This window comes from Coloeus monedula, assembly GCF_965178545.1.
Source record: "Coloeus monedula genome assembly, chromosome: 2".
Lineage (NCBI taxonomy): Eukaryota > Metazoa > Chordata > Aves > Passeriformes > Corvidae > Coloeus > Coloeus monedula.
The window spans coordinates 45,664,709-45,689,498 of record NC_138782.1 but is presented as its reverse complement, the minus strand read 5'-3'; the positions used below and the strand labels follow the sequence as shown (position 1 = coordinate 45,689,498).

The 24,790-nt window shown below is 42.4% G+C and overlaps 1 protein-coding gene across 1 annotated transcript in view; it reads right to left on the bottom strand.

Annotated features, from left to right (window-relative positions):
- Window positions 1–24,790, bottom strand: part of PGBD5 (piggyBac transposable element derived 5) — a gene marked incomplete at its 3' end in the record, with an annotated part of 64,343 nt that overhangs the window by 18,448 nt on the left and 21,105 nt on the right. The window contains exons 2-3 of the mRNA XM_082303046.1: window positions 15,447–15,874; window positions 7,302–7,436 (exon numbers count right to left, since the gene is read on the bottom strand). Coding sequence (XP_082159172.1) covers window positions 7,302–7,436; window positions 15,447–15,874 — 563 coding nt within the window. The remainder of the gene's footprint in view (window positions 1–7,301; window positions 7,437–15,446; window positions 15,875–24,790) is intronic.

The following is a 24,790-nucleotide window of genomic DNA, read 5'->3' as shown; positions in this document are numbered from 1 at the left end:
TCCTAGTACTACTTTCTAGATCCTGCCTCAATCCCCTCTCATCCTAAACCCTACCTCTAACTGTTGCCACTACCAACACTGTTGGGAGATTCTCCTCTCCAGTTTCACCCTAAATCTGCTGCACCTCATACTCCCTCCTTCTTTAATGATCTCTTCCCAGGCAGCTCTTTTCCAGCAGATGTTGGCACCAGTGGTGGTGCTCTTACCAAGACCAGATCTTTTCATTTGTTTGAGCCTCTCTTCATTTTCTTCCTGCTAAAGTCTGCTTTCTAAAGGGTATGCAAGAACATGCAGTTTTCCCAACCTTCTCCCAGGTAGTTCCTGGTGTTCCTTACAAAGTTCTTTACTTGGTCCCTTTCTTTTCTCCCTCTGCATTTTCTTTTGAATGATTTCAATCTGCATGAACACACACAGATGCAGCTAACATCTCTGTGCTGACGACTGACAAAAGTCTGTTTTACCTGCACATGTTCTTCGAAGCTTCTAAAAAGATCTTTGTGAGACTGGCAAAAAGATGCTGGCAGAGTTGACAACGCAAGTCATATGGCTTAAAGCTCTTTGCTTTTCTTCCCATGATTTCTTGTTATTTCTTTGTCACTGTGGGTACTACAACATCTTACCTACATGGCAAACCGACAACTCATGGACCAACGAATGCAGATTTTGCTCTGTACCTTCTCCCAGGCAGCCACATCTAGGTCAGGCAGATTCATTATCTCTAACAGCTCCACATAAATCATTTCCTATTCTTTCAAATACCTAAGAACTGCCTGGCTTTCCTCCCAATTACTGCAATCATCCTTCTTTCCTTTGGCCTTGCTGAAATGTATTTTGACATCCAGACAGTGCTCCACCCCTTGGATCACTTGTCTAATCCTTTGCTTTGACCACGTCACCCTTCTGCCAGTTCCCTCTTCTTTGCAGCATCAAATGGAAATGGGGCTGGAAAACAGTGACAGGCCTTTATGGTTTAGGCTTCCCTGTTGATCTCTTCCTATACCATGTCAGTATAGTGACTCCTCCCCGCATTTGCCCTGTGAAGCCAAGCATCCAACAACCAGTGTCAAACAAGCCCACATTTGCACCTTTCCATGCTGCCCTTCTGCCTGGCTGGAAATCACCACCATCTCAGCAGAGCTCTTTCCTTTTGCTCTTCAAAACCTTTCCGAGAAAGGATGCAATCCCCACAAGGCAATTGCTAATCAATGCATCGGTTCTGCTGCTTCTTAATGCTGCTTTTCCAGGCTCCCTCTGTGTAGCCCAGCTCAGGTCCATGACTGAGGCTTCACTCTGGTGCCACGCAATTGCACAACATTGGCTCAGATTTTCTATGAAAATTATTGTTGAGCTGTGAGAAGGTGTGTAAGTGAGGAGGTGTAAGTGAGAAGGTATATAAGTGACGCAAGGCAAGAACAGTATAAACTATCAGAAATGCTGTAACTGTTGAGAGGATAACACATAGCAGCTCAAGGAGGAAAATACTTACATAAAAAGGGCATAAAATCTTAAGATAAACCCAAGAGATGACAAAACACTGACATCGAGGACCCAGTTCATTTCTAAGGAGGAACCACAAGGCCGATGACAGCCTGGCCTGTGCAGGCTCACCAGGAGTAGGGTGTATACTGGTACCTAGTAGTGTGTTAGTCCCAGATATCTGCCATGTGCATTAGCCAAGAAACACTGCTGCACTCAGCCTGCTTCCACAGTTCTCTGGGCAGCCAAAATGTGTCTGAACTAAAGAGATTTGCTGTGGGAAGCTTAAGCCTCCTTCTTGCACTTAGATCCCAAACTTTCTAGGGCAAAGATTGCCTTTTTGTTCTGCTCTCCACACCCAGCACAAAGGGATGGGATCCATGAGGGGCACTCCTATGGCAAACCTATGAAGTGCATAAGAGAGGAGGCTCTGGTGCTTTTAGTCTGCTTCCCCAGGCAGAGTTGCACTGAGTGAGAACAGCTGCAGAAAGGACACAACTACACAGGTAGTTTTATTGTCATAAACTCCAAGCAGCTCAGATGGGAACTAAAAAATAACTTTCATTCACACCTGAAAATAGACACTAAGACTGTATACAAACTCTGACAGAGATCTTTGCATTAGATCACATTTAGATCTGGTTTTCTTATTCATTTAGAAACATGGTAAGATTGTAAACTCCATAAAAATGAATAGGTCTGGCCCAACACACATCTACAAGAATACCTTTCCATTTAACACTGGTGAGCAAGAGGATAATTGACTTTCAACTGAGATCTGGGATTCTCACATGCTGACATTACAGAACCATATGCATTAAAAAGCTGGAGCCAGATGGAAGCCAGAGGAAGAAAGTAGATAGGATTTTCCAGCCACCAGTGACTGACAAATGAAGGTGATCAGATTTCCTGGGATCCCCTCCCAGACAAAGCCTGACCTTGAGAACCTCCTCAAAGCACCTGCTACATCTGTGTGTTCCAGATGCAACTGTTCCAGCAATAGAGGAATTATCAGGACATGGTTTAAAGAAATGCAAGGGCTCAGACTAATCTCTAAACAGAACTTAAATGGGCCGAAACACCAACATTTCTGAGCAGCTTATTAAACAAGTGCACAGATGGCTAACTCTTCTGCAACTCTGACCTTGAAAACAAAACTGACTCCAGGTTTTTTTACCCCTCCCTTTCCCATTGACTGAATGCACTTATGTAGTGTGTTGTAAAATTATAAATTCTTTGGGGCACAACCTCAGTTTCTCTAAATTCTGGAAGTTCTTACTCTGTAAAGTCAATAGGGTTATGAAGTATTTAAGCTAGCTGTAGCTACCCTGTCTAAAATTAACTACAGCATTTACTGTAGAAGCATGGTGTTTACATTGTTCGGGGTTTTTTTCCTGCCACTGAGAGCTCTGCCAATGATCTGTGGAGCAACCTCAGACATCTCCCCTCAGTGAGACTGCTGCTCTTTGGGGAGAGAGCCCTTTCTTACCCTCTCAGGCAGGGGCCACCCCGCTCCAGGTTTCACTCTTTAAAGGCGGCTATCCTGCAAACTGCTGTTTCTTCAGGATCATGGGAAGACTCAAGCTGCTGAGACACAGTAGTTTTCCTTACTCTGTTCTGACTCATCACTTCATGGGAAGCAGTGGAAGGTGGAAACTCAAAGTCAGTCCCAGTACAAGGACCTAAAGGACTTCATAAATCTGAGTAACATTGCACAGGGATATTAATGAAAATGAAATGCATTATTGCAAGAATTTTCTGCCAGGGAATAAAAGCAAGTGCAGAGCCCATATACTTTGGGGGGCAGGGAGGAGGTATGGGAAGTGAAAAGTGTCCAGTATAGCCTCAGAAAATAAAATTCATCTCAATGACTAGGAAAGTATATATGCATGCATGAAGTAATTTCTTCCTCACCATGATACCAGCTTTTTTAAGCAAATAATTACGTTGATGAGCTAATTCTATTACTGCCTATCAGAGTGATTAATATTGTCTGATTGTCTCTTTGTAGTGCTCTTTACCATCTGCTACTGCCTTCCATCTTGTTGATTGATGACTCTTTGGGTCAGGGACTGTCTTAGGGTTACATCTGGACTATGGGTCTGCGCTTCAGGATGAGGCACTATGGGAATACCTTATTCTGTCAGCTCTCCATGTGCTGGGGTTCACCAGAATCCTGTGCTTTCTTCACCTGCAAATGATCAGAACACTTTCTTGTGCAGGAGGAGCTATGCAAGGACTAGGCATCACCTAGTTACTCATAACCACGCTCATTCCTTTTGAGCCACACAAGAAATGCAGAGAGCACATGATATATCCCACCAGGACAAAATAAATAGCCCTGATAAGGTATTTGGGAATTCTCTTCATCACTTTTTGATGAGCTATATTGCTATATCTAAAATAAGAAAGAGCCCTACCAATCATATTTATGAACAATTTTTATAATCAAGTATTCCAGATTTTCAGAGAAAAAGAAATAAGAACTGACAAAAAAACTGACACAGCTGGAGTTTTGATTTACATAGTATGACTTAATATTTAAATATACGCTAAGCAAATAGTCTAAGAAAGATTTCTAAGCTACTTCGATAATTTAAACTGCAATCAAAACATTAAAATATTGGTTTTAAAAGTGTCTCGGTGTTAAGTAGGGAAATAGAAGTGCTAAGCAGTATATAGGGAAATAGATTGGAAAGAAACAAGAAAAGCAAAGAGAAGATGGAACAGAGAGGGACACCTGAAGTCCTGCAAGCTGTGTTTGTTGTCCTCCCTGAATTAGAAAGAAAGAAATTAGAAGGCCCAAGCCCTCTCCCCCAGCAGCTGCTGCCACCTTGATGTCCAGCGTCAAGGGCAGATGAAAAAGGCAACAGTATCAGGGCAGTTTTGCCATCCACTTTGCCAAAGTCAGATCTCCTGAAGCCCTTCAGAACTCTCTGAGAGGTTTTGTTCGTGTTCCCAACTGCGGCAGACATGTATTTACATTGTTTGAATGATGTGTCCTTCCTGCATGTTCCCACTTGGCCAGCTGACCGTGAAGAGATGCTCAGCAACAAAGCTATTCACTGCAACGAGATGCTCTGCTTGAGATTTTCTGAAGCAGAGATATAATCTGAAATTGTGCATCCATCTTAAAACAAAGGCTGTCAGGGTGCAGTCAAGTTATCTGGAGTACAGAAGACAGAAAAGTAGTCTAATATTCATACATTGTTTCTATTATGAATATATAAGCCTATGCACCTTATGTCCACAAGCAGCACTTGGGGTTTATGCCACTTCTGTTCCATGAATGGCTTATTGGGCTAGATTTTTAACCAAACACCATTTCCTTAAAAAAAGTAAATGATGAGCCATCAAACAGAAGTGTTTACTCATACCCAAAAATGTGATTCAGAGTTTTGTTCACAGAACAAGCAGGAACAGGAATTTGAGCAGAGAAACAGCTGAAACTCCTAACATTAACAGCTGACCTGTGAGCTGAGTTCACAAAGTAACTCATCATGTGGCATATCCATTCTACATTAGGAAAACAAACCAACCAATCCTCTTCATTGTAGGAAAAGCAGAACACTGGGAAAACTAAGGTGTTTCCTCAAATGGAGATTTTTTTTTTTAACATCAGGCTTATCATTCAGGATTGGAGGACCTTGTTTTTGGCCAGGAGCATCACAATCTTCTTGAGGTTCCTTCCACTCCTGAAAACCAGTCATACATAGCTCCGTCCTCTTGTCCGTCTGGGCTGGCTCACCTTTTTATAGATACATATTGTTCAGATTTTTGAAACTGAATTATGCTGATTTATGAAGTGTTGATTGTCCTATTTTATCTTGAATAAAAGGACCTCAATGCCATCACATGGAAGCAGTGAGGGAGGGAATTCATCTGGACAGTATTACAGAATGTCTACATGTTTTGAAGTAAGTGCTGCAAGGTTTTTCCAACGGTTGGCAGGTGATAGACAGGTCAGTCCTTAACTATCAGACAACAAGTCTTTTCTTCATGATGGCAGCTTCACAAGAGATGGAAAGGAAAATGTGTACATGAAGGGAAAACACTGGATTTTCTTCTGGTTTAGATCAATTCTCTCCATTTGTTAAACATAGGGGAAGAAACAAAACCTCTGTTTTAAAACCCTAAATAAACCAAATAACCACTGAAAAAGTGCTTTGGATTCTGCAAGACCACTTGTAAGCATGACACATAAATGAACATAGCATTTCAAGCATATCATAATTGAAGATGCCCATCTTCCCCAGATTAGGTTTTTCCATTTTAGCATGAAGGCATATTCTTTTTCACGGTTCCCTAAAGTCCCTTTCACCCAGTCATTTCAGCACGTTGATAATGACAGCCAAGTCATGGAATGAATATAGAAGGCAGCTGGCAAGATAATCCTGGACGTCATCCGGATGCAAGCGAAGCATGAGTATCTAATTCATTAAGGGAGTGGGAGGATTAGGGTGGTGCTGAGCATCTATTCTGTTTAATTTGACATTCCATTAATTTAGTCTCTCAGTGGACAGGACGGGAGGTGCAACATAATTATAGCTCAGAATCTGAAACCTCTGGTTTATCTGAAGACTTATTAGTTTTGTGGCAGTTGGCTGGGGGGAGCATGGCAAGAGAGATGAGCAGACTTTGTGCTCGCTGTACCCAATACGCTTCAGTAATAAACTGCGTGTGGGACTGGTGAAGTTCTCCTTGGAGATCAAAGACACTGCCTCTATATAGCAAATGACTTTCTAAGAGCCTTGAGAGCAGAAACTTCCAAGGATGCTTCACAAGGTGAATCTATTTTGTATCAGAGAAAACAGCTGCTTTAAAATTTAGATGGAAGATGTAGGATCCTAAGTTTCTTCTCAGAGTGAAGAGCATTGCTGAAAACACAAACCTCTGTTCCCAGTGAGCCTCTTTTCCTGCACAGCTAGTCAAACAGTCATAATGATTCACCAACTAAATTCTGCTCTGAACAAATGTTCAACTGCAGCAAATCCACAGGCCCTGTTCTGACATGCATTCAGTTTGAGCAAGCAGTGTGCACATCCTACCTCTGAACCACCACTCTGGAACATGCGGGGGACAACCTTCTCACAGGAGCTCTTGGGAAAAAGAAATATTAGAAAACATCTGCCCCCTCATCTCTAAGTAACAACATAAATGACCAGATTTTTCAAGGGCTCTCAAAATACATCAGCAATTGAGGAAGCTGAGAATTTGAAAAGAAGTTCCCAATGCCTTATGATAACAAAAACAAACCCTTCAACATGTCTCTCACTCCAGCTTACATCTCACCTTGAAGTCACACCAGATTTTATTTCTTTGATAGAGAGGTAGATGTGTGAAAAGATAGGTAATAGGAACCCCCACAAATATATTTCTCACAGAAAAATTGACATCTTGATACCATATTGATTTAGTCTATTGGACACTGTTGGCTATCACAGTTGCAGTGTCATACTTAGAGAGAGAAAAGCTGATTCATAAAAAAATGACATAAGTCACAGTACTCAGACATTCAGATAAACTTAGGATATACAAACAGACAGACCTTTTAACTGCATTTCAATGTAATTAGCTGAGGGCTGGCAGCCAGATGGACATTATCAGAGACACAAACTCTCAGTTAAATCATACAGCAAACAAAGTATCAGGAACTTGTCATCACTGTCCGTTGGGTCTCGTATCCGCAGGAGTCAGAGGCCTCCTGCACGCAGATTGTAGCCCCCGGCAGGGTAACGAAGAGAAGTGACTGTTACCCTTGGTCCTGCAATACATTTGAGGGCCTGCTGGAACTGAATCATGACATTTGAAGAGGTAAAACCCACCTGGCAGATGAAACCAGTGGACGAGCACTGCCGAACCCAAAGACTGAATTTCCTCTTTTTCCTCTTGCGCAGCTCCCTCTCTGTGCAGGTAGCAATGAAAACTGGATCCTCATCAATCAGGGGCTCATGTAGTACCTGCAAGCAGCAAGAAAACAGGCAGGGAAAGAAATAGAAGAATACAAGATTGCTAAAAAAAAGGTGCTTTAACTTCTTTCAAGGAAATACAACCCTTGCACTGTGCTTGTGTGCATCACTCCAAACAAAGAAGCAAACTCACTTTTGTTTGATGCTACCACCCAACAAAAACCAAAGCCTGGCCAAGCACACTCCCTTATGGATAGCTGCTCTACATGTGGTTTGGAAACATTGCAAGGCACAGCTCTCATTTCTTAGTATCAGCTACAGTTCAGCATCCCTCCAAAACGATGCAGGGGATGGGGCAAGGAGAGTGGATTGTTGGCAGCATCCTTCTCCAAGCTTCATCATAAGCTTCATCTTGTTTGGCAGAATGTCTTCCACCCAAACATCCCCTACAATATGTTGTAAAGTATGTTCCTTGGTTACAGCAAAGGAAAACACATAATAAAGAGAAAGAGAAGTTAAAGGAGAAAAATGCTGCCATTTAAAGAGGTGGTGAAGAGACAGAAAATATTTTTCCTGGCAGCAGCAGCAGCTTCAGGGAAGTCTCTCTTGCCTCAGGAGCTGAAAAATTTGACAAAAGGAGACAAGTATAAAGCACCAGAGGCAGGAATAGAAAAAGGTAAGTCAGACTGGAGCAAGTAACGAAGACCTGTGAAGTGAAGCAGTTTCTGCATTTTGCATCCAGATGCTGTAAGTGGTTCTTGTAACTGTTTCGTTACACTTCTCTCCATTAATTCACCAGCAAAACTGTTAGGTATCACACTGTGGAACTCACCTACAGAAAAGTACTAGCAGCTCCCCACAGCTCACAAGCAGCTGTGCATAACATACACATACCTGACTGCATGATGTGTAAGTTGCCTAGCAAGCCACTTGTGAAAGTACAAAGACTTGCAAACTGTTGAAAGGTCACAGCTGATAAATGCTGACCAAATTCAGACATGTACATCTAAATCAGAGGAAGTCACTGCAGGCTCCTCTCCTTGTACACGAGGGGAAAGCAGTCCCAGCAGGCCATAATTCATACCCTTGTAAAGATGTGCAAAATAGTCAGATGGGTTATAATCTAAAGGAGTCTGTTCTTTTCCAGTGACTATCCCTCCAGGAAGCGGGCTCAGATACAGGTATGAAGAGGCTCCCATCCTCAGATGAAGCATTTCCACGCCTGCACGTGTGCTACTTTTGTGCACATCCATGCAGTCAGTGGCAGAAATGAGAACAAAGCTGCGCTAAACCTGGGAGCGATGCTCATAGGAGAGATGTGGTGGGTGAGCAGTTAAGCAGCAGAGATGAACAGCTGCTGGCCTCATGAATACAAGATGTTTGCTGAACATCACTCTGTCAGCCCAAAATAGGCACCCATGCCCTCCCCACACAGTGATGGCTGCACACTGTCATTTATACACACTCCACTTCTTAACAACTCATGAAACATTCACAGGACCATCTGAAAGCACTCTTGTGAAATGTTCAAATTATATACCAAAACACAGATGTGAGCAAGGAGAGCTGCACACAAAGATATTTGTTCTTCCAGCTGCAGCTGCCCTGAAGCCAAATCTTCCTCTCTCAAGGTCCACACAGAACACAGCCCTTCCTATCTAAAGACCATCTGGGGCATTTCCGACTTCCGCCTCAGAGGATTCTGACAGTATTTTGCAAATATTAAACGTGCCCTCATTCACTTTTGCCTTTCTGCCTCTCATGTGCAGAGGGAAGGAGCACATCCTTTGGGATAGGGCTGGATACACGGTTAAGAATTTCTCAGCTTCTGGAAAGGCTCTCTTACCTGCCAGATCCCACTGAGTGGTGTGGTTCCACTGTTACAATCTCCCCTGCTGTAGGATGGAGAGCAGCAGAAAGAAAAGACTGTATAAGCATCACCTTAGGACATCTTTTACCCTCTGTCATTAGCTCCTTTCCCTCTGCACCACAGCATCAACTCTCCTCACAGCATCTCTACTGTGTCCTGTTTACCCTTCACACTCTTTCTGCCTCCTATGACACAGTAAGGCCTGTCAGCCTTACATTTAGAAAGCAAATCTGAATATTTAAAACCTCTCTCCATCTTCCTTTTCTCCCTGCCCATGCTCAGCCCTGCCTTCCCCTAGTAACCAGAGCTTCCCCTCCTTTGTTCCCCTGTACTGAATGTAAATAATTTCTCTGTAAGTTCCTACTCAACTTCTGTGAAGAGGGAATAAAAATGTGAACACACTAGGGCTGTTTGCTGCTGCTGCAAAGAAAAAATGTGGACAGGCAAGGAAAATGAACTGAAAACCCTGGAGCTTGTTCTTCCTGCTTCCTTCAGAGAGTGGGGGACAAGTGTTGTCACCCCTCCAAATGCAACCACTGCTTCAACAGCTGTAAAGAACTTTGCAAACAGGGCACTGTACGGGCCGTGCCTGCTGGTGGAACAGCTGATCCTCACCTTGTTTTCAAAGCAAGCAATTTGTTGCTCCTGGCACTGACATGGTGTTTTTAGGACAAAAGTTAGCCCTGGTGCTACTGGCCCATCCTATTAGTTTGTTCACCCTCCTGCATTCTCAGTCTCCTTGCTGTTCCTGTATCTCAAATCCATCTATTTGCCAAATCCTCATGCAAAGTGATATTTCCTCCCTCCCTATTCCCCATTCTTGCTGTTGCTGCAATATACGCTTTTACAGGACTGAGTTTACTGCCCCCATGGCATATTCTTTCCTGCTTCTCATCTTCCTTGATAAAAATCTACTTTCAGGCTTAATTGACTCCTACACATATTCCTGGCTGCCTCTTCACAATCTTTTTCTCAGTCCCCAAGTGCTGCCCTCTTCCTATTCTGACTTCATTTGATGCAAGATAGCTTGTGGATTTCTTCATAGAAATCATCCCCATTCTTTTCTCTCGGGGTTTAAGAAGCTCCTCATCTAGTTGCTTTGCTCCCCCACTGCCATCACACTGCTTTCTCTTTTCCTCTTCTCTTCTCCTTTCCTTTCATTTCCTTTTCTTTAATTTCCTTTTCCTTTTCTTTTCCTTTCCTTTTTCCTTATAGTAATCCTTATCCCTGCGACATCGACCTGCCAAACTTTCACTCTTTTTCACACACATTTGCTTTCCCCTCAACATGTATTTGCACTCCAAATGTTGCAGAGGCAGGACTCCAAGATGGGACTCTATCAACTGCTCCATCACACAGTATCTTTCACTCACAGAACAAAACAGATAGCCACTGCCAGGAGTACCTTTCTTTCTTCTCCATTTTAGATCATTTCCAATGCTTTTTCCATGCCAGAATTCCACCCATCCTGCTTTCACCAGAGCCCAAACAGGCTTGTAGACAAATCCCCAAATCACTATGTCTTTTGTACATCAAATTCCTGGACTCCATACACTTAGATAATGAACCAACTTATCCATGAGACATCTCCCCCTTAGATCCATGGCCATCCACAACACAGGCTGTCTCTCCAGCCTGTCTCCTGGAGAAGCTGCCTCAGCTTGCCTTGTCTCTGGCTTTTGGCGGGTACCAGCCAGTTGCGGAGTCCCCGGGTAACTGCACCTTTATGCACACAGTCATTCCTCCAGCTCATGCTTCTGCCTCTTTGCTCCAAAGCTCCTCCTGTCTAATCTAAATTCTCTTGCTGGTGTCTGACATCTCTGCTTGCATATTTAGCTGTCAGTTCTGATTACATTACGCTGCATTTGAGAGCATCTCCCTTCTCTTAAGAAACCCTTAGTATCTCCTTTTTTGGTCATTGCAGACGTCCCTGTCCTCCTGCTGCAGATATCACTGGCTAGTGAATCTGAATGTCAGTCTTTACCTCCTACTTGCAAAATCTTCTCAGCTAGGCAATGCCTGCATTTTCCGTGCTTTCTGAGTAAGAGCTCTAAAATGGCACTCATTTTAGAGTAACAACCCACCCACCCAGACAAGTTTACATCCAAAACCCACAACCATCCTGCAACAGTTTTACTTCTACTCAGCATAAGGCAATCTTGTCCTACAGACTACTGCTGGAAAGCCATTTTCCAAGTCTGTCACACTGACCACATCACTTTACTTGTCTCTGATAGTTTTTCTCCACTATATCAGACAGATTCTTTCTCTTCTCATTTTCAAAGTCCTGATTGGCCTATCCACATTTTACAGTTCCTCTCTGCCATCATTCAAAGGTTAACTCCGACCTCCAATGGAGCCATGATTCCACGCTCCTCTGCCCAATCAATCCTCTTAAAAACAAAACGCCAGTACTTACAGCACTCCATTGCCATTAGGTAATTTAAAAATACCAATGAAGTTCCATCATTTTCTGTTGCCAAACTCTCCCTAAAATCTGGCTTCACCAAAGGATCAACTGGCCAAGAGTTACAGGACATCAGAAATTTACGTTGCTGCTCAATACTCTTATTGCTCCTCTGTCTGTCTTTCTCTTGCTTGATGTCTTATACTTGGCCAGTGTTCTCTCAATATTTATGTATTTGTGTCACACTCAAAGAAGCCCTAAGACAGAATGGTTCTGGTTTGGGACCAGCACCCTTAACTCCTAAAGAATCATTTTGAGAACAGGAAGTCTGAAATACAGAGGTAAAACACGATTAAGATCTTATAATTTGGAAATACCCTATATCAAATGAATATTTAATCATGAGGACACAAAAGCAAGTTGACCAGCCTGTTTTTGTCCCTCTGTGTTTTCAAAGAGGCTGCCATCTAAAGCTGTGAGCTGGTTTGTAAGAGCTATGTTGAAACTGCCTAGCTGTACCCTATGATACCACCAAGAGTGAAACACAAACAAGTTGCCTAGTAATTGGCCAAAGTTTAACACTGTGCCCTTGGAGCAAGAGATTGGACTTACATCTGTCTTTTTGCCAGGGGGTTCACTCCTGCTGGAGATAAGACGACGACTGTTCCCAGCTGACATTCCACTGGGCAGATGCAAAATTGTTTGGTTCCAAGACACCAAAGAGAAGGTACTTTAAAGGCAGAGGGAAGCAGAGAGTACCTGGAGTTATGCTCCTGACCTCTCCCACACCAGTCAGGGGCAGCCAGTCACAGCAATGCTGTCTAGTCACATCCTGCTGACAAGCATATAAATGCTCAGCAGGCACAGAAGGGTATTTGAGCAGTGATGTTATTTTCACTGAACTGCTCAGGTTTCTGGAATTCAGTGCATATCCTTGGCAGGTGAGTACCCTTGAATTTGTCGCTCTATACCTCCTGAGCACAAGCAGGGCATCCTCCCTGCCTTCAGGCTTGCAGACAGTAGCACAGCTACAAAGCTAAGGAGCGAAGAAACAACACTGCTTCCAAGAACAGACCCAAACCTCCACCTCTTGTTGCTCAGGTAGAGGCAGTGCTTATTTACACAGATGATGCTGAAGAGGGATAAGATGCAGAGAATATTCCTGTCTTTTTTTTTTTTTACCGATCTAGGTCAGAACACCATTTTTTAACTTCAGAAACTACAGCCAGCACTGCTGATACAAAAAATGTTCTGGGCTTTCAATTCCTTCATAAGCTGGAGAGTAATTATTTCCTTTTGTTTGCTCAGTATATTTAGCAAAATAGTTATAATTCACTAGATTGTTTTCTTTGGTTTGGTATATTGGCATAGTTCTTTCTCCCTGTTTCCTTTCATAGCAACTGTGGTGTTATTTTTACAGGCAAATTTGGGCAGGGGGAGGGGGTCACAGATGAGAAAAAAAACCCCTAAGTATTTTCTGACAGAAGTTCCACTTGAAGAATCTTTTCTAGCTCTCCAAAAAGAAAAGATCAGATCTATAAAAGAAATAACTGTAATGGCAGATGTACTGCCTGCTGGATGCAGATTGTCCCTGCTTGGTCCATAGGGGTGAATTAAATATGGCATCTTCCTAATCCGTGTTCTATGAGTCCACACTGCCAGAGGAAGAAAGTCAGTAACGAGCCTACCCATAAGCCCAAACAGCCCTGCTGCATCCAACAGGAGCTGTGATTCAGCTGTTTGATGCCACTTACAAGAAGGGAGCATAAAGCTCATGGGTCAGCCACAAGCCACCCAGGTACCACAAGTCTCATGTTTAAGATACAGATGTACCTCAAGCAACAAATCCAGCTTGAATTTGGGATTTCAGGTATCCCCGACTACAGAAACCTGGCCCCCCCCCTTTCCAACTGGCTTTCACAGGCAGAACTTCCAAAAGCCCATCTAAATGGCTCTTTCCCCTCATCTTTTAATTTGTTTCTATGCAACTGGGTTATTATTTTCAATTATTTCTGGTATTTTTCACTGGGCATTCTGGGTTTGATGTTTACTGGAGTCTGCACTCAAGACAATTTGCAGGGAGAGATCTTTCCTCCTGTTTTGAGCAGATGGGGTCCTCATCTCTTGAGACAGGTAGTGTTCAGCCCTGACTGATGGCACTCAGGAGGATGTTATGCACAAGGCTCCTTTCAGGAGGAGGCCTGGAACAGTAGGCTACCAGAGGTACACTAAGGTATTTTTAACAACAGATTCAAAACCTTATTCTTTCTCACAGGGTTATTTTTGAAGCTGTATTTTAGTGCTTTTTGTTCCATGCAAAATCACTGAAACATGCCGTATAGAAATCACTGACGTAAACACTGACAAAGGAGCAGAGAAGTGGAGGGGGAGGGAAGAGAATTAGGCTGTGTCTACTTCTTCCCCCCTATTTTTTTTAAGTAGCATCCCCTTACCAAGCTCAGAATAAGAATGTGTTTTGCTTGTGAAGATTTAGATGTTTTGCCACTGCAAACAGGGTGCTGTGATTTTGTCAATTCAGTTCTCAAGCCTTGCTCAGGATGGGGAATGGGAGAAGGGATATACATGCAAATCAAATTTTATCCTTTAATGGACTTGCACTCAGAGTGTGTGCCACAGCACACCATTATAAGCATTCACATTAGAGAGTGATCGCATTTCTGAAGCCTTTATCTTCTGCCCACTGAACTCAGCAGCCATAAGGACTAGATTTCATACCTTAGTAAGAGCTCAGTCCCAACAATTTTGTGTTTCTCACTGCCTGTTTTGTCTTAATGGACACACACTTTGCATGGCTTAGTGAGAACACTCCTCCCTTCTCCACCTTAACAGCTTTTTAGGCAGCTGTGTTCTCATGAGTTATATAGGTATGATTTTTATTGTCTATAAAATAGAAGAAACTGTAATCACTCGCCATTTATTTTAGGCACACTTCAATGGATGTGATACATCTATGTCTTCATTAATTTTGTGCAGAAGGCAAAAATGTGATGCTTCAGAAGGGAAACAGGAAGAAAAAGAGGACTATGGGCACAACACCGTTTCCAAATGCCTAAGTGAAATATTTATATTCTGGAAACGAGAATTGATTGAAAAGTTATGTCAAGTAGTAACATATTTCATGCTTACTCTTTTTCCTTTCCAGAGTTCTGAACACGACCAGTAGCAACAGCTTCAAAAGCAGATCATTTATTTTGAACAAAGTTTAAATAGAGTATGATGATTATTAAAAGATTTTCACCTGTACCCCTTTCCAGTTGTGAGGAAGCAGCTGTGTTACTGGACCATAAAACAAGCACCCATCGCTAAGGTCAGGGACAGTCACTCAGCAAACTCAACTCCTCCATCCAACTCAGCCTGCAGCGGGAGCAGCTACTGGTCTTCCTTCCCTCCAGCCCAGCAGCACCAGCTCTGCCTTTTCTGCCCTTGCACAACCTGCAACCTCCCATCCTCAGGACAGCAAAACCTACTGGTGCCAGCCTCACTGAGAAGACTCCAGGTGTTTTTAGGCCACTAAGCAAACAGCTCCAGCTCGGAGAGCACCGTTTCCACTGAAACAGGCTTGGTGCCTGCACTGACAGACACTGATGAGCAGTCGCACAGGACAGTGCTGCTTTCTCTCTTGTTTCATGGAGGCACCACAGCAGAACGTCACACTGTGAAGCCCCAGCTCTTTCCCCAGGCAGCTGTGCTGTGCACTTTTTGTCACAGTGAGACAACCAGAGCGCACAGCTCAGATGTTCCCTGCCGACAGATTAATTCTTACCTGGGCTTGTGAAGGTCTGAAAGCAGAGTCAAAGCCATTCTGCAGAGAGTCCAGAAAAGGCTGAATTTTGTAGAGGCTATGTGTTGTCTGGCTCGAGCGGAAGGCCACAATGTGGAAGTACTTCAGAATCTTCTCAAACCGTGATTGTGTCATGATAAGTGCAATGCTCTTGTTGCTGTAGAAGCCACTGCTCCAGATGCTGAGAACAGACTCACAGTGGTGGATACTGGTTGATATCATGTAGCCTAAAAAGGCCTTCATTTCTGTCAAGGTGACGTCAATCCAGGCATCGTCACTACCAAACCTCTCCTGGTATTTCTTGGCATACATGTTGGTTTGGACCACCATATTCTTTAGTACATTGTCAGGGACAAAGAGCTGAAAAAAGTCCATGGCACTGGCAGTCAGGGGCATTTTTCGTGTTGGACCTAGGATAAAAGTGAGAAGGGAAGATAGGCACACTCCTGATCACCACAAGGCATGTCCAACACCAGAAATTAAAAGCATGATTAATTTTTCTAATGCAAATGACGGCACGTACCCACTGTCTGACAGACTTCATCAGGAAACTTCCCCTCCCTCCCCCATATTCTTCCTCCTGTATGATACTATACACTTTGAAAAGTTTCTTCCTCTGCTCTGCACACTCATTAGTTTGCAGCATGCAGGCCTGTGAGACAAGCATGTATTTTATTTCTCCACTTACACATTATTTGCAACTTTTATCCTCAGCAGCTGTTTTGGCCTTTTTCTGGATTGTCTTTTATTTGTCCCTACGTGTGTCAAAGCAGTACCTCCCTCCAAACAGCCCAGAAGGACAGTGTGAGTCCTCCAAAGACAGTGCTGCCCTCATTCCAGATGACATGATTCCTAGGCTCTAGAACCTGATCCTACCATTTCTCTTGTACCTCTAATTCCTGCCTAGTTCATTGTCATAAATTCTATGACTTTCAAATCTGCCTCTGCTCCACACAGAATCACATACAGGTCATGTCTATGTGTTTTTGAGTTTTGTGTCTCTGCCACCACACTGGAGTTTTATCCTGCACTCTGACATCCCCAAGGAAGCACATTACCAGAACAAGTCACAGTTACCATGTGGCTAGTGTCACTGTCCCACGTCACAGGGAATATTTTTAGCACTACAATACATGCAGTGGTCCTCTTCCTCCCATAATGTAATAAGCCTTGCAGTCCCATGCTGTCATTACTCTAGCATTTCACTCATCTTGCACCTTCTCTGCCAGTTTCAACTATTCCATAAGAGGAGGGCAAAAAAACCCCAGAAAGGAGGCTCTAAGGGCTGGCACTGTATCAGTGTTACAAGGTTAGCCAGTCAGACACCAGATTACATTAAGCCAAATTAGGAACGTCAAACCCGCAATAACAGGGATGCAGACACCAGTCTTTAGAGCCCCCTCTCCTCTAATCCCGCCCACAAACTAACCAAGCTCCATTCTAAAACTAGTAGTTTTCATGCTTGCACCTCGTGGTAGTGTTTTAGTCACCAGGTAAGGGCAGGGGACACTCTCTATTCTAGAGAAGCAGTGAAAACCAATACCCTGAAAGGAGCAGCCTCTCCAAACCCAGCACACAGGAGAGCGCTTAAAAGCAGCTCTACACCCCTGTGATAAAGACTGTCACAAGTATAATCCCAAACCAAGAGTTGGATCCAAGAAATACTGCACCTTAGTCCAGCAGCCTTCAGCCTTGGGACTGTCTGAAACACTCTTCCTAATCAAAAGGAGACAGTACACAGCTTCTCATTTGGAGTTCTGCCTAACAAGAGTGAGTCTTTCTCGCACTACAAGGCTGCTTGGATCTCAGCATCAGCTCTCCCAGCTAGATCAGAGCATGAGACTGACCATTCCACAACCAGCCTCTGCAAAGATCCACAACCATGTTGGTCATGTCGCATTCTCCAGGCCCCCGTATCTCAGTTCGCATTCCTAGTTACAGCAATAACTACAGCTTGCAGAAATTTTCCATGAAACAGAACTACAAGGAATTATGCAAATACTGTGGTTGGACTTGCTCTTAAGCCTTAAAGTTTGGGTGAACTCAAGCTACTGAAAGGACAGCAAAAATAGCATCAAGACTTTGAAACAGTAAACCTTCAGATTGCAAAGAATGCCAAAAAACCAAACAAAACTGGATTTTTTTTATAAGTGCACTGGGAAAAAAACATCTATTTAAAGATTACTTTCCAGTTTTAATTTGTGAGATTGAGAAACTTCTATTGTAAGGCCAGAGGAAAGAGCCCCACACAAACCATGTTTTGGTAAGGACAGAAGAGAAAATTTCAGTTTAAATGATAAAAGGTTTCCATTATCAAGTGGAAACTATGGGGCTAGAATAGATATATTTACTTAACCTTAACTGCTAGTGCAATAATAAAGCCATTTAACAAAAAGTTTACTTCTTTTGATCAGGAAGTTTATTTTTGCTAGCACTGGCTTGACTGTTACAGCTCACAAAAGATGCTCTACTCTACAGCAGGTATGGTTTTCTGATAACAACACATGGACAGAGTGTATTCCTAGTTATATATGAAATCCTGAGTAGCTATTGAACTCAACTCCAGTGCTCAGGCAACCTTCCAGGTAGCACACAGAGACAGTTTTTAAATTCTTGTCTTCAGAAGCAGAAGCTGGGAGTAGGGGTAATATTTTAAATCTTGTCTACAGCAAACAAGAATTCATAAAGCATTATGTCATACAAAGTGAAATAGGTTTGTCTTGAGACTTGTGGATATGGACAACAGGTACACACTGGACTCCATCGTTATGGAGGTGAGAGCAGTCAGAAGCACAAAAATATAATTTTGGTGTAATGAAATTTTCAGTATTTGCATAAGTTTACCTTGGTAAGTGATTATGGAAACCTGACAGGTGTACTGGAATTGGCAATTCTTTCTTACCCAATAGTCCTCCTCCAGCCACAGAGAACCTGCTACCTCCTCTCCTTCCTGAAATAAATATGCAAGCTTTGTATCTCATTGGTCATACAGAACCCACACAGCTCTAAAAAAGCAAGCTGAATCACTTTCTGACTCAAACATCAACATAATTGTTGATTAAATAAAATTATGAAAGCTCCTGTATAATCTCATTGTCTTAAAAAACAGCCTTTATTAGCAAAGTGAGCACAACTGATTCATAATTTACTGATACACAATATAACAAGAGCAACATCGAATTTCAGTAGGAAAAGAACTGAATTCTTAACATGAATTGAGTTTTGCATAGTTAATGACCAGCCTAAAATATTTAAATATTACTTTCTAAGTACACAAATATATCCCATAGAGAGAGCCAACTGTCTGCATAAGGAACTTAAATAGCTAATTTGTACTTTTTAAGGATTTTTACATTGACTTAAATGGCACTTACCCAGAAAATACTGATACGAAAAGTGTTCAGTGCTTCATACATACACTGTTTACCTTTCAAAGCTTTACTCACTCAGATGAAAGAATGGCTTTGCCCAGTTGTCCATTCTCAGAATGATTATACAATTAGGACTGGTATGTAAAATTCAGATTGTTCTCTCTCCTCTGCTATAGAGTGTTTGCATGGAGAATATATTTACTTTCACAGGGTTTTTTGCTTTAAAAGCCAATCAGGGCTTCCAATACAAATTGCAGAGACAGAGCACAAAAGCACTCTTGGAGTGTCCAAACATGCAGCCAAGTCCAGTATTCCATGCACAGTCAGGACAGGGACAGAGCTCTACTGAGTGAAGCTCTGACTGGGCAGCACAGATGCCAGCAGCAGAACTTTGGGCTTGCTCTGAGTGACCTTGTAGGATGTGGAAAATAACAAACAACTTCCATTATGGTACAACATACACACACAAGCTCTTCCTTCTCACCCTGTCTGCCAGAAAAAACTTGCACGTGCTCTCCACAGCAACCGCCTTGCAAATCATTACTGCTGTTTTGACTAGTTGGTTCCATTTTCTATTTTGCACTCAGAGGGAATGTCTCCCACAGAGAGACATTTCCATTTGTAAGAATAGACTCAAAATAAATGAAAAAAAACTAAGCAGAAACAGCCATTTGTGTGTCCGTACTGGGGATCCGATTGTGAAGCAGAGGCAAGAGGCTGGCACCCCGCCCTCAGGAGTGTGTGCATTGCAGAGCCCCTTTTGGCTCAACTCGGCTCAGGGCAAACTGCAGCTGTCTCGCTGGCTCTGATGGCTAGCAAGAGAGCAGGCTGCACACTCAACTTCTCAGCAAATATATCCACTGCAGAACACCCAGAAAGATTTAAGAAAAAGTTCAGGTGGAACTTCAGGCAGCCTCTGCATGTCCTCCTACAATCTCTGGTTTTCTCTCTTGGATGGATCCCCACCAGTCACATTCTTCCCACTGCTTCATTCCCTTTCTAGTATTCCTCACTGAGCAACACATTAGGAAAAAAAAAAAAAGAACTCCAAGTAAATTAAATGCTTTTTCCTTACTTAACTGGTTTACAGAATTAAGTAATTTGAGAGCATTTTTAACAGGTTCATGCATCCTTTCCCATTTTTTCTGTTCTGATCACCAACCTGTAATTTAGTAGCTCAGAGTTCACAGACTCAGAATGAAGTTTGATACACAAACTCAGAATAAATTGGCAAAAGATTGAAAGTTTCAAAACATACTGTAACCTATCAGTGCTTACAATATAGCATCCAAATCTTAAGAAGGTCAGTCATTTTGGGCAGGATAAATCAGATATGTAAGAAGAAAATGCATTCAAAGAAAGTTTCTTTTGCTCTGCGGTGCAAACAACTCTGTTCTCATTCAAAGTGCAATCGAGGTGCATGATAAAATATCCCATTACGCTGACAGGCCCAGGTGTCACCATATGTATGATAACCCAAATTGTGTGGTTTGTAAACAGACCTTGTGCAGAGCCAATCATGGCTGACTTTGGAATTAATGCAACTTCATTAACAGTTTGGCAAACAGTACTCCCAAATCAGGAACAGGAGTGGTAGAAGTATCAGTTCAAGAATTTAGAAGTAATTTTATTGTCTTGAGGAGAAATCTAACAATTTATAGCCACCCATGGGAATAGCACATGAACTGTATTATATACAGATACCTACCTACAAAAAATCAATCCAGAAACTACTTTTTTTGGCCGTTGGGAAGTACTTTCTCCTCCAACATATGGTACAGCCTTCAACAACCAGGGTTTGAAAAGCCAATTAACTCCCTTTTCCTAAGTCTAAGCAGTTAGAGACACTCATATTCCTGACGAGTTACCTTTGCAAAAGTGCACAACATGATTTTTGGGTCTTATTTAGAGAACATCAAAAAATGCTGACAAAAGCCTTTTGTCAGAAAATATACATCCATCAAAAAAATCATGATGTCTTCATGGAAGGTGTCAATTCATAAAATATGACAGACAGTTAAAACAATTTCTCACCTTTTTCAATGTGTAGAGAGCAATACAAAGAGATTTTTAAAAAGGCAAGGAAACAAAAAATGATGTTTTAATATTTCCCAAGTGAGATTTTTCAGAATTTCTGTTTACACTAAGTTTCCTCATGTAACCTCTGGAAGCATTGGAGCTTATCTGGCTTGCCAGAATATCAGTTTTCATTTCAGCTCTATTCTTAATGGCCTGGAAATGTACATCAGACCATCCTCAAACCATAGCGTGTTTGACAGCCTTACGACAAGCCTGTCAAGACAGCTTGAACTAAGTTCACGTACCACTTCTTTTCTGAAGTTTATTTCAGAGACTGCTCTCCTGCAGGAATTGGGCAGCAAATATCCAGGTCTTTCGGATATTATGCTGCATGTTTTTATTCATCTTCATTAGAAAAAGCTACCAAAGCCTCAGTGACAGGCGTCCTTTGCTAAGCCAAAGGCATCATCCTAATTTATACCAGCTGTGCTTCTGACCAGTATTTTGGGCAAGTAGATGTCTGCATCTGTTATTTTGGTAAACAAATCTTAGTTTCCTTTAATGACTGCCTTGCACAAGAATTCAACATAAATGATGAAAACATGATCCATACTGTGGCATTGCTTGGAGCTGAGAGCCAGCCTAGGAGGAGGCAGTTAAAAAAAGCCAACAACTCCCAAGCAGACACTCTTGGTTTAGAAAGAAGAAACTGGACACAGTCCTTCCAAAGATGGTCTCTTCTTAGACTATAAGGGCTCGCTCTCAGCAGTCCAGGCTTCTGGGTAAGTTTTTGCAAGGTCACCTTCACAGAAACTTACTTTATACCCTTGCACAGGCGCTAAGTGGCCGTACTTCTGCTCTACATTTAGTTTCAGTAAGTTTATTCCAAGCTATTTAGCAAAGATTTGACTGCACTCTTCCAACCTTATAAATAAGCCTTTGACAATGCCTCCACGCCTGCACATAATAACCGTAGTCAAAAAATTGTTCCAAACAGCTTCAGTGAAAGGCCACTTTCTCTTCCCTCCCCGGCATTAAAAAGGATTGTTTTTTTCAGAGCGTCAGCAATAAAGCGATCCACAGACTGCAGTCTGACTTCTATCCATAGAGAGCACTAAGAACTGTGTCTAGAAGCAATCCAAGGACAAATGAAAGTGGACTGAAAACCAGCACAGAGCTGCTCCATGCTGACTCTGGTCCTAAGAGTCCCTGGCCTCCACAGCAAACAGCACTGAGTTAATGATAAATTAAATAAATAACTTATTTAGTAAATAAAATAGTAAAATTTAAATTAACCAGTAAAATTAATGAAGTATTTAGCAAACTAGGGAAATTCCTGCAATTTAGCTTGTTTCCATGCTGTGTACTGGATCCAGACTGTCATTCAGTTTTTTAAGTATTATAGCAAAACCCTTGAGCATTAAGTGTAGCAGGGCAAGCTGGCATAGGTCAGGGACAAGTAATGCACCTGTTTCACCAAACACAAGACAGTCTCCTCCCCTGATGTGATGGTGACTGACCTTGCAAAGACAGGGGTGATAACCAAGGCACCCTGTCCATTCCTCCTCCATACTGTGTGCTGGCAGTTCAGCCTGGAAAAGGTAAAGAACTTCAGTGGGGCATCGAGACTGGGATACCAAGGGTAAATAATTTTGACTGTCACTCAGTAAATTACCTTGTGTGATAAGACACTGTAGAAGAACAATTAAATTTCGGGGCATTTTCAAGAGACCAAGCGTGCAGGTCTTACACCTTTCCCATTGACTAAATGTATGTTGTACCACCAACAGCACTGGTCTGAAAATGAGAACATGCCAGACATGTTGCAGCAGTCTTCCACGGAAGTGTGCCTTGCTGTAGATTTAAGCCATGGCAAAAAATTGTTTAATTAAGAGAGTATTTCTTTGTGTTTGCCACCATGTTTTAAAGCTACAAAGTTTTCAAGCTGTGACAAGTACAAAGAATAAAAAGCCCACTGCAGCTGATGTTGACACCTTTAATTATACACTTAATTTCTGTGATGAGATCTTGCAACCTGCCAGTCACCATTTTCCCAACACCCAACAGAACCTCCCAAAACACTGGTACAAGGTCTTATGGTTAAAATAATTTCCAAAAGCCAAAGACCTTAAAGCAGCAGAGTCAATGCTGAAGCAGTACCATATTGTGTCAGTTTACATAATTCTTTGCACATTATTTAGCTGTGGGACTGCATATACTCCTCCTCAGGGGAATTCCTGCTGCAGCAGCTTCCATGGCAATAGTCCATTGCACTCTTTTGCCACTGTAGTTTTCTATTAGCATTTTACTGCACTGCTCCTCGCAGCCCAGATGACACTGGGCATATCTAGCAGATTAGAGACACCCATCGATATGCTGACTTCATACACTATCTGTAATACAGCTTTTAGTAGATCACATAGCAGCTACACATCTGTCTGTAGGCACAGCTGTGCACATTTATGAAATAACTATACAAAGCAGCATGGATAGTTTTATGTCAGCACAACTTCCATTACCAGCAGGGTGACCTACATAACTCTATCCCAAAAGACTGCTTTGGGACGGTTCCATGGGGGGACCCCTCCTCTGCACAGGCAACTCTTGCAGGTGCAATCCCACCATCCCATCTTTCAGTCCCAGGCTCCTGGTCTGTTCTAGTGCACACTGTTCACAAATACCACATGCAACTTGCTCCTTTCCAGAAATTTGAAATAAAAATCCACCTGTATAAGCATCAGCAATATTGGACGTGAGAACCCTGCCTTGAAAGGTAGGGCTTTTGTGTTTGAAGGAGGAAAAACAGCCTGTTATGTTTTCCAAGCAAACCATCAGAATATTTACTTTATCTTTTGTAAATAGAAGTCAATAAGCAAATGACCCAACTAATGAGATGCTGAAAGCCTTCACATCAACTCCTGCCATTTAAACACAACACACGCAAGCCATTTAAAAATGAACCTCCAGTTTTTGAGCAAGTCTCACAAAGAAATGGCTTTCAGGTTTGTTCAAATATTAGTTATTAAAAAAAAAAGGAAAAAAAAAGAATAAAAAAAAAATATAGCAACCAGAAATCCAGACAGATCACTAAAGCATTAGAGATAACCTTATCGCATGCTAACATTAATTTCAGTACAGAACTTCCTAATGATTCATCTCCATCCCACATGAGCTAAGGTAGCTACAGTACTGGTCTCTGCAATTGCTTCCCAGCAGCAACAGGCTCTTCCTGGAGAAGACAGAGAGTAGTTGTTAGGGTAAGCACATAGTCCTCAAAGTATTCAGTGCTACTTCTCACAAACAGAAGTAAGCACCTACTGCAGCACCCACTTGGGAGAGGGTGATGAGCAGGGTGATGCTGCAGCTCTGCTAGAAGAGCTCAAAAACTGGAATCTGCCAAAGAGGCTGGTGACAGGAGCTGCAGGGGGACAATACTCAGGCTTTTTCAAACCTGTTTGTTTTAGGTTGTACCAGCCTCCCTTGGATTTTACTGCTCTCTGTAGAAAAGTGTGCACTTGCATTTGTAGGTGAGTTTCATCAACTGCCCAGTAAGAAAAGTTTTCTCTACTGTCGTCACCGCAGACTAGGAGGCAAAGGAGCTCTCATCACTCCATATTGCATCTGCACTTACACACCTGCTTTTAAACTTGTAATTCCCTCACTTTATATTCTCCATGTTCCTCCCCAATACCCTCAAAAATCTTGGGACAAGCCACATGTTCTCTGCTGGTGCATTAGGCTTAGAGGCAGATGAAAGTCTTAATGTTTTCTTAGGACACCTAAGATGCAAAGTGGAGGTCATGTATTTTCAATCCTTACTAGGGTCAGGACTCCTTTACACATGCACAGTATCACTTTGTGTCCTTTTTGTTTCTTTTTGCTCTTTTAGTCCTGCCCCTGTTGTTAGACTGGTTTTTTCCATCCTTGTTCTGCCTG